The 15,978-nt window shown below is 42.8% G+C and overlaps 1 protein-coding gene across 1 annotated transcript; it reads right to left on the bottom strand.

Annotated features, from left to right (window-relative positions):
• Positions 1–1,337: 1,337 nt before the first annotated feature.
• Positions 1,338–14,411, bottom strand: ccdc135 (coiled-coil domain containing 135). Its single transcript, XM_073469601.1, has 17 exons — positions 14,269–14,411; positions 12,924–13,089; positions 12,652–12,777; positions 12,082–12,276; positions 11,764–11,907; positions 10,993–11,211; positions 10,735–10,872; positions 10,215–10,284; positions 9,543–9,671; positions 9,210–9,338; positions 7,237–7,445; positions 5,931–6,146; positions 5,713–5,823; positions 4,868–4,978; positions 4,396–4,590; positions 2,660–2,799; positions 1,338–1,606 (listed from the first exon to the last, which is right to left on the bottom strand). Exons 1-17 carry the CDS (start codon positions 14,409–14,411, stop codon positions 1,519–1,521), a joined length of 2,529 nt encoding a protein of 842 aa, XP_073325702.1. The 3' UTR covers positions 1,338–1,518.
• Between the last annotated feature and the right edge of the window lie 1,567 nt (positions 14,412–15,978).

Raw genomic sequence — 15,978 nt, 5'->3', positions numbered from 1 at the left:
AAATCAAAGGTAACTTCTGCAGAACCACCAGCTGAGCACCACATGGGGTTTTTCAGCCGATACAATAACCGATAATTACCTGACTCTCGTGGCCGATACCGATAAAATAACCGATGATAGAAACCAACATTTTTATGCTTTTTCACGCACAGCTGAGTGTCAGAAAGGCTCAGATGTAGTGAACACAGCTGTGATGAGACTGTTTGTGTTGTGTTCTTCTTGTGACGACATGTGTGACTCGCGTCTAGTTTGTTATGAGCATCAGTGTGTTTGTTGTTCTTCTCCTTTGTGTTTATTGGCTGCTCACAAAACAACTTTAAAGGTGCAAACCACCACCTGCTGTGTGGAGATGCTGCTTGTTAAGTCAACAAAAGCAATTTGGCTTTGTGTTATCAGCTCGATTCATTGGCTACAATTTCTTTATCTGCCGAGAACCAATAATCAAATTTTTCCGTTATCAGGCCAATAATTTATCTGTGTGATATATATCGTGTATCCCTAATAAACACCAGTATTTAATAAGGTTCCCTTTGTTGTAAATTATTTGTAAATGGTTAATTAAAGGTGCACTGTGTAGTTCTGGTGAAGACAAAGATCTTCATTGGCTGATTTTTTTCTGCCTAAACAAACTAAATAATCAAACTCTTTGTTTTCATGACTGAATAAACTGAATAAACAAACTGACCTTAAAGGACAACACAGTTTACACTGTTTTACTTTGTTTATATGTGGCGGACCCTGCCACCTCTCTAGCTTCAGACAGTGTTCTGGGACCTTCTGTGAGGGGAAGAGCCAGACTGTCCACTAGTTAATCGATGATGACGTCGTTCTCCCGGTAGTTTCTGATCCGTTTCATATGAAAGACTGTTCAGTTCATTTTCACAAATCAAACATTATCTATAATTATTGATTGATTTGAGCGTATATGAGTAAAGCCCAGAATTATCTCCCCTCCACCTTCATTAACTGTACTACAAGGAGTTTTTAACTGGTTATGAAACAGTGTCAGTTCACTACTGATGCCTCTGTATGAGCTTCAGAGGCGAACGAGACCATCGGTGAGAAGATTGGCTATTTCTGTAAAGTCAGTTTCTGACTAATCTCTCAAATGAATTGAAAAGCAGATTAAAAGCAGATGAAGATGCACAAAATACAAACAATAAGGTTCATAATTTACATTTGAGTGCAGTTACAACATTCAGTGGTTTCACAGTTCATCGTTAAAGTTCATCAAACACGCACATTTATAATAATTCAAATGTTTAATAATCTCTAATTATATGTATACATATTTGTAAATATGTGTACATATAAAAATAAATGTTCCATTCAAAAAGGTTAATTATGATTTTGAGAAAGGAAGAAAATCAGAATCACCAGGCCAGAGTTTTAAAAAACGGCAGTAAATCACCTGCCTCGTCCTGACTGTGAGGAGTAAAGAAAAGAAAAGAGCGATTTCTAAATCAGTCTGTGTACGAGAACTCTGAGAGGTTTCTCTGAAGCGGGTCGGTGTCGAGCTCAGCTGAGCAGGTGAGGGGACAGTCGAGGGTCTCGTTTCAGCTTCTGATCAAGAACACGATACTTCTGAGGAGCTGCGTCCTTGTGCCTGGAACAAACACACACAACCCAGGGGTGGAAGTAACTGATTACATCTACTCAAATTACTCATTAAGCCATTTCAAATCTGTAATTTTACTCGTACTTGCGCATGCATTACACCACGTCATCTATGTAGCTACTTTTAACATCACAATTGAGTTCTGAGTACAATTTCAATTAATATCCAAACCTTTCATCTGCATGTTTGTATCTAAAAAGGCTCCGATCACAAACGAGCCAATGAAAACCCCGACATACGGAGGAAAACACAAAACTGTGCGACAGGTTTGAAGAGGAGACCCGAACAGAGGAGTTCATTCGGACTGAGCAGAACCCCCTCTGATTGATAATGCGTTAAACATCAAGGGTTAAAAAGTAACTAATACTCTGAGAAGTGTTTGAGAAAAATAAATAAATAGTAATTGGGTAATATTTCAGTAATGTAACTGTTGGAGCCACATGTTGTTAGAGTTTAGTTATTATTTGTGTTAATGATGAGGTTAGAGTTTGATCGCATTTTCTTTGCCAGTTATTGCTTTAGTTTAATCATTTTGTCTCGTTTGTATTTTGTTTTTGTTTGTTTGGCAGCGTGGGCAACACTGTGGGTATACAGGTGGAGGGATAGGTGCAGGACCATGATGCACCGGGTGGGCCTTTGGTTTTTTAGGCATGCAGGACTCCTTTGTTCTTCGTTTGAAAAATAAACCATGAAAACCAGACGAACATTTGACTTCATGGTGCAGCTGTGGCTCTTTGATTTTTATTTTGAAGTTTGATTTTTATTTTTGACAAATGGCCACTACAGTAACTGTGTTTGTACTCGAGTACTATTTTCAGTACTCGTTCCACCACCGGCATAAACACACTTAAATAATCATAAACACACACAATTTGGACAAAGAATTTGCTGTTGGGCCAAAATACTTTCTGTTCATTTCATCTGGCAACAGCCTGTCAAACAACAGCTCTGCACCGTTATACAACTAATACTGACTAATACTACTGTGTGTGTGTGTGTGTGTGTGTGTGTGTGTGTGTGTGTGTGTGTGTGTGTGAGTACATTCTGAGACGTTTCTTGGCGACGTGGATCCGGAGTGTTTTCTCAGAGCAGTAGGTCTGGTACTCTTCCTCCTGCTGCTTCGTCATGTTGAGCTGGTTCTTCTGGTACCACTGCTGTTTCTCCTGCAGCTCCTGAGTCTCCTGAACAGGTGTGTGTGAACATATCAGCATTAGCATTAGCATTAGCATTAGCATTAGCCACACTCTGGCCTGTCTATGTGTAATAACACAGAACATGTCTGTGTCCTGGTCTGAGCTGGTTCTCATGCAGACACTTGGCTGACAAATATGTATACAAACTGGTATATTAAAGCTTCAGAGTGGATAAAACCAGCTGAGTGGAGTAGATAAGACCATGTGACTTGAATATCTCATTTTCACTGCAGTAACGTGAGGCTTCACATATTCTGAACCTGTTTTGTGAGACTTTGTTTTGAGGTGTTTCAGGAGCAACTATCCTCCGTCCCAGGACCGTAACTGTCACTCTGATGTTCTGTTTGGTACTGTAGGTGAGTGAAGCTGGAAATGGTCGTGTTCCCTCTGAGTCGATTCAAGGCAGTTGGTGAATAGAGTTGTGTACTTCATAGTCCTAAAACCCAGAAATCAGTTAGCATGTTAGCACATCCGGTTCCCTCGTCTCAAAGTCTGTGAGTACCACGGTGTGCGTCATGTGTTTGTTCCTGGCTGAATGTCTCCACTTAGCTCTTGTGATTTCTGGTTTGAACTTTGCTCTTGGTTTGTACTTTGTTTGGCCTTTTGCTACTTTGTTTCTTGGTGTTTGCTCTTCTTGGTCTTTGGTTATTTCAGCTTTAGTATTAATGTTCACCTTCTTGTTTCTCAGATCCTGCCTGTCTCCCGTCTGTTTCTGCGTTTGGGTCCTTACTTTTTCCCAAAATTGTGACGAAAGAATCATAAACTTTTTTTTCTGTTTGTCACAGAGGCTATCTTCTGCCATATTTGTGTTTTTGTGTTTGTGCTTTACAATTAAAAAAACTTCATGGATCATAAATTCATAATAGATTCATAATCGACCTTGTCTGCAGTTCTTGGTGTCCTGTCAGCAGTTTTACAGACGTCTCTTTTATAATGTGAGGAAAATGTTTGATGGGCTGCAGGTTGGTTTGTTTTTTTACTGCAGCACTGTGAGTGGCCACCCGGCCAGATCAGAGGTAAGGCTGAGTGGGACCCTCTGGGACCGGGTTCTCTCCTGTTCTTATTTGAAGGATTGGTCTTCCTGCTCCATACAGATGTTACAGTCAGGTGGTGGTTTCTGTTGCTTATGTTGTGTTGTGTAGTTGCAAAGTTACAAACCATCCTCCTGAGAAAAAGTTTACAATGTTCACATGTCCAAACACACTGAACACCAGGTGCTGCACAGAACCACAGGGGACAAATAGAGTCTGCACACTAGAAAATGCTCCCATGAACATGTATGTGATGTTTGGTTGGCATGCTCTGCCAGTATCAGGTATCTGAAGAAGGGCCTGTACCCAAAACATCACGCGGAGATAATAAATGTTCATGGGAGCATTATCCAGCATGCAGACTCTGTTGTTCTCTCTGTGATCCATCTGCCTGTCAAATCATCAGCTGCAGTGCTGCTGGGAACCCCTGAAAGTGCCTGGAGCTCGACTACAAAGCAGGTGGAAGCAGAACCTGTGACGACGGTTACATGTTACACTTCGTTAAGTCCCTGCAGTAGAAAAAGTTACGACAGAAATCATGAGTGAACTTCACCTTTTCGTAGCGTTCCTGGATGAGGTTGGCGTGCTCTACCAGTCTCTGTTTAAACTCGGCCAAACAGTCCTGGTGGAGCTGCTTGGCGTCTTCGGCGCTCAGAGTCTCTGCGTTTCCCAGCCGGATCAGGAGCGGAGCCAGGATGTCCTTCTCCTTCTCCCGCAGCCACCTCTGCTCCTCAGCAGCCAGGCGCTCCTGCAACGGCACGGACACGAAGTATAAGTATATTTACTTAAGTACTGTGCTTACGTCCAAATTTTAAGTACTTGTACTTTAGTAGTAATTTTTCTATTTTCTGGTACTTTATACTTCCACTCCACTACATTAATTTAACGCAATTAATGCAACATAGTTTTTGTTGGTGGGCTGCACAACAACAAAACCAAGTCACATGTGTTGTTTTGTGAATGTGTGTGTGTGTGTGTGTGTGTGTGTGTGTGTGTGTGTGTGTGTGTGTGTGTGTTGGTCCTACCATTTCCTGTCTCTGACTGCGGGCCTTGGCAGCGCCTGTTGTCGTCCATGGTGAGAAGTGAAGCTGAACGTCTCTCTCCTCCTGCTCTCTGCAGGACACAATGTGTCTCACCTGCTCACACAAGTGTCGGAAGAAGTATTCACATCCAGAACTCAAGTAAAATAAGAAAAAGCACAATGAACTACCTTAGAAATCTTGAAATCACTTTGAGTCTTACTGCAAACTCAAATATAAGAGAAGATTAGGATTATTTTTACTACATCAAGTCGCTCAGGCCTGTAATTTATTTTCCAGAAGATGCCTGACGACTGCATCTGAACAAGAAGTGAGACGTTCTGATTCTACGACTACAATCAGCCATTATTCCACATTATTCATATATACTTTTTACTATATTTTATAGACTTTTATTTAAATTGTACTGTATTTATTATTATCATTCTTATATTTATAAACTTTTTAAATCAAATTCTATGTGCAATATTTTTATTTTATATCTATCATTATTTATTCTTTATCTTCTATTATTTAAACTATTCATTTTATTGCACTTTGTGTGCATAAGTGTCAGTCTTGGCAAAAACAGTGAGGACACTCGGGAGGCTGGCAGGATCGGGAACAAAAAGAGAGTTTTATTTCATGAAAGCTGAAAATCCAAAAACCATATAATCCAAAAACAATTAAGAAGTGTAAATTCAGAAAATACAGAGCAGCAACACAAGAGTTAAAACAAAGTGCAAACCACGAAACACAGGAACGGGGGAATAACACAGGACGAACTGACGAAGACAACAGGGAGCACACAGTGACACATGAGGGCAAAACTTTACTGAGGACATGGTTACCTCTTTCTGAGACTCTTCGTTTTGACGAACCACCGTCTCCTCGTCCTTCATCAGGTTCACCAGCAGCCCGTACAGAATCAGGGTCTTCAGAGGCTTTTCAGACGGATCCACCTGAACACCGACACACAAACAGACGCACACAGACACAAATGTAGTTACTGTGGGAGTGTGTGATTCTCGAGGCGGCTGTGAAATCGACTGGGTGTTACTGTCTGCACCTGGAAGCTGGACACCATGTCAGGCGTGAAGTCCTCCGCCTTCTTCTTTTCCGTCGACTCTCGCGGTTTGATGAAGTTCCTCTTTGAGGGGATGAATCTGTGGTCCTCTAGGTGATAGGTCACCTCGATCCGCCTTTGAGCCAGTAGGAACACTCGCTCGGCCACGTCCTCGTTGGCTGGTTTGGACGTGTTCCTGTGGAAACGCTCCACCACTTTCTGTTTGCACGTGCACACACACACACACACACACATACACACACGCACACACACACACAAATGCACATAAGCATCCTGTTTCAAAAAATACAAAATGAAGGAAATCCCTCAGGTTGAACATCTGCGTCTCCCTGGTGATCCACGTTGTTAGTGGGACTAAACAGGAACAGAACCTCCTCATCCGCTCCACTGACTCCAGTCCACTGACGAGGCTGACATCAGACTTCACCACCTAAAGCCTCACACCATGATGACCTTGATTATATTATGAATGTGCCGGCTCGTTATAACCCAAAGTCACGTCTGGAGTCTGGTCTCTTGGCGGTTAAACAGATCTCAAACCCACTCCACAGAGCAGAGTGTGAGCGTCACGGTCCACTCTCATGAATCTTATGAAGTTGTTTGTCTCCTGATAAATTATCTCGTTATCTTGGGAAAACAAATTGTGTTATCTCATGACTACATAATTAACTCGTGATCTCGGGAAGACAAAGTTTTGTGATAATGACGTGCATAAATAAGTCGTGAACTCAAAAAAACATATAAAATTTAATTTGTTATCGTGGGAACACAGAGGAAATGATATTTTTGACCCATGGCTGTTTGGCACTACCAGGAACAGCTGCAGCGAGCGTCCATGTTTTGTTTCCAGCTTTCAGCATCAGTCCCACACACACGGTCCTGCTGCCACAGATTCTCTCTAGGATTAGTCCGTTGATTAAAACTACAGTGAGCAGCTGTTGCAGGAAATAACTGAACCCTTTTGGATAAGAAACTATATATTTGTGAGGTGTTTTTTTTTTTTTTACAGATTTATGTCTCCAGTAGAAACCAACTGGAGCTGAGAGCTGTGGACAGGAGGTCAGAAAGTGTTGAGAAATGGACAAACACATCGGCGTCCTTTCCTGGTTTCTTGTATTATTTGTTGATGACACAAAAAATATGTACGATTTTTTGAAAAGCACTTTCAGCATGGCTGCAACCTTAAGTGACTCTCAACTGTCCTGAGCAAAAGTCCAACATCAATGTTCATTTGACAGTAAGACAGCTACAGCATGAACCTTTTCGTTTCTGGTTTGCATATTTTCACCTGCAGAGGTCGGTTATCTGGACCACTGTCCACATCTGGCTCTGAAAACTGGACGTGCCGATCAAAGACGACGTGCCGACAGTAGAGGAAGTCGTCCCGACCCTCAAAGATCTCAGTCATTTCACCCTGTGACTCCACCCTCCGCACCAGATTGTCGACACGAGCACTGCTGAACTCCGTCTCACGCTTGGTGTCTGTGTATCTGTGAGCTGAGCAACACAAAGACACCATCACTCAGGAGACTGACTCAACACTGAGCCCACTGGACCCTCCTCACTGTGCTGCTCACATCAAAGCATCTCTGCATTCTGTTTCATGTAGTAATAGTTCATATCATCACAACAACACTGGGGGGCGCCAAAGTCAGACATTTACAAACATAGTAGCTCATTGTGTCTAATTCATTATTTGCCCCTTTTTCCAAGACATTAGCGATCTGTGGTGTTTTCTCCCCACAGCACATTATTCTACACGTGATGGACGTGTATGAAATGTCACTTCCAGTTTACCTCAGGAGAAGGCTAAATGTTTTTTAAAAAAAAGTTTAGTTCAGCTTCCAATCAAACATATCCGTGCTCTTATTGGCTGGTTGAACTGTTTGTTTGTCCCAGTAAAGTTATTCTTCTCTCTCCGGCAGTTTAACGGAGAGGAGTGTGTCTTTGTCCGTCTCGCGATGTGCCGTGTTTCTATCAAACAGCCCCTGCAGCACTGAGAGCCGAGCGTCCAAAGTGTCCAAACAGCTTCAAACTCGGCGCCGCACCCTTCAGTAACACACCTGCCAACTGTGAATTCGCTCAGACGAACGTCAGCTGTCACTGACTTTATTTCCACACGTGCTTAATTTCCACAATCCACATGTGCTGGTTGTGAAGATGCACCGGCTGAGCTGAGTGGAGAAGGCAGAGTGTGTGTGTGTGTGTGTGTGTGTGTGTGTGTGTGTGTGTGTGTGTGGCAGCACAGTCGATGGTGTTCACTGCAGCGGTTTTAAACACAACGAGGCTCTATGAAAAACTAAAACCCGTCAACACTCCGGCCCGCTCCGCTGTGCTCCGGGGATGGGAATGTGATGGTGAGACAGCACCGAGGAACTATTGATTTCAGATTTAAGCTGCCTTAAAGGAATAGTTCACTCCAGAACGAAATTCAGTCATTATCGACTCATCCTCATGTTTAGGCTAGAAAAATGTACTAAATGACGTCGTTTCGACACTTGGATTGCAGCGGACGAGCAGTATGGAAGAATATTACAAAGTTTTTGTGTAGTTTTATGGACTTTTTTCCTCTCGGACGCCATTTACGCTCGTTATATGGATTATTGCTGCCGGAGGGTACCCCCTCGGGTCTCCAGCTGCACTTTGAGGAATAAGAAACTACATCAGCATGAGGGTGAGTCGATAATGACTGAATTTCGTTCTGGAGTGAACTATTCCTTAAACAGTTAGAAATTCACTACAAGCGAATGTACGAATGACACCGCTGGTTTGAATATTTAGGATGAGGTGGATCTATAATATACGTTTGATATGAAGTGAAGTCGATGGTGAGATGTGTTATTATGCACAGAAGAACATCTCACATCCAACTTCTACAATCTGCTCAATCCACCACGTCACCGTCTGCGTCGCCAGTTCCCCTTCTTTTAAAATATGTACGCACGGGTGAGCGTTTGCTTACAGGAGCTCACATTCTCCCGTCAAGTTTGTTTTTTTACAGATTGCAACTTTTCCATGGGAGCTGGTGTACGCCTCTTTAAAATTGAATCTGGTCAACTGGCAGATCTCAAACCCACCACAGAGCAGTGTGTGCGTTTCCTGCTGCATGAACACCTCATGACACTGTGACCAAATTTCCCTCGGCCCTCCCGCACAGGTAGTGTGGGTGATCAGCTCTGTTTTTGTCGTGCTATGTGTCAGTTAAATTGTGTCTTTGCTGATGTGAGGTTTTAACTGGACAGCGGCAGGAAGCAGGTTTACATAAGAGGTGGAAACGTCGTCCTCTGCTGAAGCATTCGGTGGTGAAGCTGTCGACCTTGTTGACCTCCCTCCGCTCCAAGTGGTCGTTTCTGTGTTGATACCACTCCTTCACTGTGACGACCTCAGTGCCTTCAACACACACACACACACACACACACACACACACACACACACACACCAAAACCTACATTTATACGGGTTTAGTGCTCTTTGGTACAAACCAAGACATTTTAAGGTTTTTGGATCCGTAGCTACGACAGTAAAAACACCCTAAAAGCTGCTCGCCGCACCTCATAATGACAGAAAACGTCAAAGCGTCTCTTATACACTCACAGTCCAGGTCTTTGTATGTAGTAAGCCGTGTGACCAGGCCATCCGGCTTCAGGTACGGTGCAAACTTCTCCAGCTGTGCTTTTCTGTAGCGGATCACCTTCTGTCCTGCCGGCCAGCTGTTCTCCAGGTCTGCGGCGGACAGGAGAGGAGAGCAACAGGTGGCACGTTTGGGTTTGATAAGGACCGGCACTAATCTTTGTCTTCATATTTCCACTCTGCTGTACTGTATGTGTTTTATTTGAATGACACTGATGCATTAAAGGTGCAATATGTAAGAATTTTAATTCAAAACATTCAAAAATGAACTACAATCATTAACAGAACGTGAAGAAAGACATTATGTCAAAGATGTCTACGTACTGTGTTGTGGAGATATTTACAGTAATTACTAGCTCACTAGCCCCGAGCCTGAAAACCTCTTTCTGCCAGTCAAAACGTCCTGTGCTGTGGTGTCAACACCAAATCTCCGGCTAGCTGCACAGCTAACTGAGCTAACAAGCTAACAGTAGCTACAGTCATAAACAGAATACAGTTAGCTGATATGCTGGTGGCTAATTCTTACATATTGCACCTTTAAGGTATAAATGATTGTGTCTTGATGCTTTAATGTTAATGTGAATCTGTTCCTGACATCTTCTTCCTCAAAGATGGAATGACAAAAATTCACTGCACCTTTCTTTGAGATAGTGATGTAACTGACCCAGGATCTCGGCATCTCGAAAACTCGGGGCTGCGCCTCGTCCTTCACAGCAAACAAACACACAATGTGGAGTTTACAATTATCTTTATGCACAGTGACAACAGGGTCAATGCAAATCTTTTATTTTGCTGTAACTCCGGCTCCTCTTTCACAGGGTGGAAAAGTGCAAAGGAGAAATGGAGGTAAATACGGCAGCTGGAGACATTTAGACAAGGACAAACAACAAATGCCGTGTGCAGATCCAAACCAATAATCTGTCAGCTCATCTATCAGTACTCTGTCACTTCCTGTATGTGGCTCTCAGCTCCAAGCCTGCTGGATCCAACTAAAGATGTAAAAGTCCTCACAAATACATAGTTACTGTAGTTTTTTAAAGAATGTTACTCGAACAGGAAGAAACAGTGCGTTCGTCGGGGACTATATTTGTAAAAACGTAAACACATATACTTACTGCACACACAGAAGAACACACACACACACACACTCACACACCTCCTCATCATGACTGATTCTGCTCAGCAGCTTGCTCTCCTTCTTCTTCACCACCTCCAGAATCAGCTGCTTTTTGCCTGTTGCACCGCACAAGACCGGCTCCCACATCTTTAAATCCTCCAGGTCATACACCATATCCTACACACACACACACACACACACACACACACACACACACACACACGCAGCATATACGAAGCACATTTAGTCTCGTCTGTGAACTTATTCTTATTGTCTCACATTATGTCGTTAACTCACAGCGCAGCCGTCCCTGCAGTCCTGCATGTTAACATAGTAGTTGAGATTGTTCCACACGCTCTCAATGCCCAGGAAGCTGCCATCGTCAGTCCTGTAGCTGTTCCCGGTCAGAGGGTCGATGAAGAAGTTCTCCTGGATGCTCCGACTCCCTGACAGCACCAGCACCCAACAGTGCACCCGCAGTCCTCGCAGCGGGTCAGCAGGTGGCAGCTCACTCTCCTGTTCATGACGAGAAACGAGAGGTCAAAGGTCACAGGGGGTTTGATTTTTAGCTTTAGATTTATTTCAAAGATTCTTTGTGTCTAAATTGTGTTGTTATGATTTGTCAGAGGTGGCTGCGATCACCCTCAAACCGGTTGACAAGGTTTTTATTACAGGAACAATATTTTGATTTGCCATCTTTAACCTAAAACTTCACTTACTGTGTGTTTACTTGAAGGACGTATATGAACTTTAAAGGGATAGTTGTTTTTTTGTGTGGTTGTATGAAGTACTTATCTGACAGCAAGACGTATTTTAGCCACCTAAAAAAATACATATATCCGTTTAGTGTGCTATATTTCACAGCTGATCTGCAGTGTAATAAAGTGTGCGGCAGGCACAGCGGGTCGATGTGATCCGATCATAAGAGGTCACTCGAGATGCATGCTGAGGTGTGAACTGATGGACTGTTCACTTGTGATCAGATCACTCAGGATGGATCTTTATACGAAGTCTGAACAGGCTCGTTCTGTTCTGTTCCTACAGTTCAACTCCGGCTTTAAATTTTACCTGCTGTAATTTTTGTTTCTGAAGCAATGTGGTTTCAGCGTCCTGTTTCTTCTTCTCTTGTTGTGTCACAAAGTAACTCTTCAGCTCCCTCAGAGGTTTCACTGTGTATTTATTCTCCTGCGGCTGCAGCTCTGAGATCACAGTCTGCAAATAAAAAAAAAAACAAAGCACAACCAAGCAGACACATTCATATCTGTGAGCCAGAGATCCATCTGGCTGCCGGCTGTGGGAGGAAACCCACCGGTACAAGCCGTTTACTGTTGTTTCCACAAACAGTAGGTATGCAGTAATATTGACTGCTCCAGGAGAAGCACCTACCTCGACCTCAGTGTCCAGCAGGGGGCACTCCTGCAGGCTCTGGTCCAGCAGGCACATCTCTTTGACAGCGTAGCCGCTGACACAGTAGGCGTCGTAGTGAGCGCCGAGCAGCAGGCTGCACAGGAGGGTGGCAAGTTCAAAACATGTGGCTCTCTGAGCCTGCAGCACCGAGGTGGAGGAGAACAGGTACCGGGGCTAGAACAGCAACACACACCAACACTGTCACTACCACTCACACACACTGAGAGGAAGGTGCATGTGTGTATGTACAGTTTGTTCAAAGCTACGTGGTGCTCTACATGTCTCCACTACACAATCTGTTTTTCTGCCCCGGCTGTAAAGCTGAAGCATGTTCCTGATGTGATCTGTCCCGAGTGCTGTCATTTTAAAGGAGCACTCCACTCAATTTACATAAAGCGGTCGGGCTCTGTAGCAGATCATTCAGAAAAAAACGTTTCTCAGACATAATTATGAGTTGAACGTTGCTGTGGACAGTTTTACTCTAACATGATATGAATGTGGCATAAGCTGATCAAATTATTATCTCTGCACGAGCGCTGGCTTTCTGACCACGTCCACAGGCGGCTCCAACAGGTCCAGAGACAAGAAGTCAGCCACAAAGGAGGCACAGCCGTCCCAGGTGAAAAGTTCAGGGTAGGCTGTCGGTGTGGGCCGAACAGTCATTGACACAAACTTCTGAATGTGAGAAATACATACACAGGTATTAGACAGAGATACACTACACAGTAGAAGTATTTCTCGTCTCGAGAGATAATAAAAGAAAAAAGAAGACAGGATGCAAAAAACACGTCTTGTAGGTTGAATCAGGTAGTTGGTGTTACCTTAACACCACATTCGTTGACAGGGCAGAGCAGCAGTGGTTTGCGGTCAGGATACAAGTGTGAGTACTGACGCTGGAAGTTCTCTACGATGGCTAACAGTCGAACCTCGTCGGGGGAGTTGACCCTGTAAGACTCAGGAAACAGATCGTCTGCCTCCAACTTCAGGCTGGTGAAGGACAGCAGGTGAAGATTAACGATTAACCACAAAAAAATGTTTTAGATGAACTGATCATGAATATAACATAATGATTAGTTGCATCAAGGTTTTAAAGTTGTTGTTTTTTTATTGTTTCAATAAAAAAAAGTTTCAATGTGTATTTACAGGATGTCAAGACAACACAGTGTTGTTTTTTACAACCAAACCTGAAATATATCAATGTATCTCAGTTGAAAATCTAAAAACTCTGCAGTACGTCCACAGCCCCATTCACACTGCCTCGCTGTCTTATATGTTATATAGATATAGAGATATTCCACCTTGCTGTCTGTGTGAAGGTACAGAGGTGGACAGTTTCATTCTGACTCTTTAACTTTGACTCACAATGTATTTGTCACCTTCCACTATTGTGTTGTTGAAGTTACTGTCTCTGGCAACTTACATAGAAAGAAATCAGTGTGACAGTGAGCGCTCCTGGCCGAGACTTCAGTGAACTTTCCCCCAGAAAACAGCCTCCCTCCTCGTGAGTGAGAGCCAGAAAGGGCCGGCTATTTACTGATGGTGATTATGTGATGTCATTTAGATTAAAAAACTTAACTTTGTCACTTTCCTCGATGCACGGTGGATCAGGGTCTCAATCACAAGACTTTATAACAGCATCCATATGATTATAAACAGTGCATGTTCAGATTAACAGGTGGAAACCAGGGTAAACATGTCGCGCCCCTTTTGGTTCGGCAACGCCGGCATGCTTAAATATGACACACTGGAGCGGCTTCGTGCCGGAGCTGCTTGGTTCAGTGTGAACGAACAAAGGCGGTGTGAAGGAGCCTGTGGTGTGGCAATAATGCTGAATCCTGTGTGAAAAGGGCTACTGCGATCCATAGTGAGAGTGTCGAAGGTCAAAGACAAACCAATAAAGCTGATAACAGCGGGAGAACGTATAAAAGGGAGTCAAACAGCATGAGTTCATACTTCGAGGATAGAAATACAAAGCAATATATTCAGGACTGCAATCAACCACCATTTTCATTATCGATTAATCTGACGATTATTTAACGGCTTATGAAACTGTTTCCAATTGATCTTACCTCTAAATGATTAATTGTTTCAGCCCTAAACGTGTTAACAGATACACTGAACACACCATTTAGTAATGATTTGTAATTTGTGGGCACAAATACTCACTTTTGACTCAGACGCTCTGGAGGAGCTGAAAGGTTACAGAGGGTCTCCTCCAGCTGCGTTTGCTCTCGGTCATCCTCCTCTTCTTCCTGTGTCTCTCCACGTCTGACTTGCTCTTCACCGTCTGACTCCTGTACGGTCTCCATCCTTTATACAAGTATTAGACATGTTGAATAAAGCTTATACATACACACAAAACACGCAGTCAGAAGCACAGGTGTTATCATCTTTGCACATCTGGACAGAGTGAACCTGACGAGCAGCTCCTGATGGATCCTGACTGTCCTGTCACTGACAGACAGTCAGCGTCTGTTTGCTGAACCTCTTCCAGGTCGTCTCTCTCTTATTTAAAGGTTCACTATGCAACATTTTCAGGAAGTCTATTAGGAATGGAGCGGTACGAGAATGTAATGTCACGATTACCCTGGATTATCCATGATGTTATCCCGATAATAATCAAAAAATGCCTTAAACCCTTAAAATGGCACTGAAACATACTGGAACCACTGAACCTGCCTGACACAGCAGGTGGAAGAGGAAGAGCAGCCACTGTTGTTGTTGTTGTTGTTGTTGTTGTTGTTGTTGTTGTTACACCCTGTAGACCAGAGAGACAAACTGTATTAAAATCATCCATTTTCTACCTCTGAGCCGTCCTCACCCTCAGAGATGAAACTCTACAGGTTTGAAACTTAAAAAACAAAACAAATGTGTGAACTTATTCAACTTGTCGTACGTTTTTAATTGGTTAATCTTCACGACGATTAGTCGATTAGTCGTGGGTGACTTTTGAACGGGTGCTCTGTGTGTATTGTCTGTGTGTGTCGGTCCTGAACGCAGGTGTGTTGCTGCTTCATTTCCTGCACTTCTTCACTTGCACCCAGTCGCTAGCAAACTCTTTCAATGGGTATTAAAACAAATAAAATGAAGATAAAAACACAATATCGGGGCTGTTAAAAGGAATGAAACTGGTCCGTAACATACAACTTCTGTTAAACAAGTCAGGCTGGAAAAAACATTTAAAAAACATCCGACCTCATCAGTTAAATTACCGGTAGATTGTCGTTAATGATGCTAACGTTAGCTAGCGCTACATTAGCAAACGCTGAGGTATCTTCGTTAAAACAGGACAAACACGAGTGACGGTGAAACTCTGACAAAACTATTATATATATAATATTATATTATATATACTATATATTATATATATGTTATATAACTACATTATAACCAGTGTAACTCACCCGGTCCGGCTTCAGCTCGGAGCGACTAACTGACGCTGGTGTCTGTTGCGCTGACTCCGTGTCCATGGTAACAGCAGGACGTGATGACATCACTGATGCTGCCTTCACGGGCTGTCAGAGATAGTGACACTCAACAAAAAATACAAAATACAAAGTACCGTTGGCACAATGTGCTTGTACTCCACTCATAGTTAAAGTCAGGCATTCTTACTTAGGTAAAAGTATGTAAATATTATTAGCAAATACTACTTTTATATCAGAATCAGAATCAGATAGTCAGAAATACTTTATTATCCTCAGGGGAAACTGCTTGTGTTACAGCTGCTCCCATTCAAAGTTCAGAATATGCAGAAATAATAATAATAATAATAATAATAATAATAGTAATAGTAGTATAGTAATAGTAGTAAAACAAAACAAAAATACAAGAAATATACATATATACATAGCAATAATGCCACACTCAGAGCGA

Source organism: Pagrus major, chromosome 7, assembly GCF_040436345.1.
Source record: "Pagrus major chromosome 7, Pma_NU_1.0".
Taxonomy (NCBI): Eukaryota; Metazoa; Chordata; class Actinopteri; order Spariformes; family Sparidae; genus Pagrus; species Pagrus major.
This window is presented reverse-complemented; position numbering and strand designations above follow the sequence as displayed.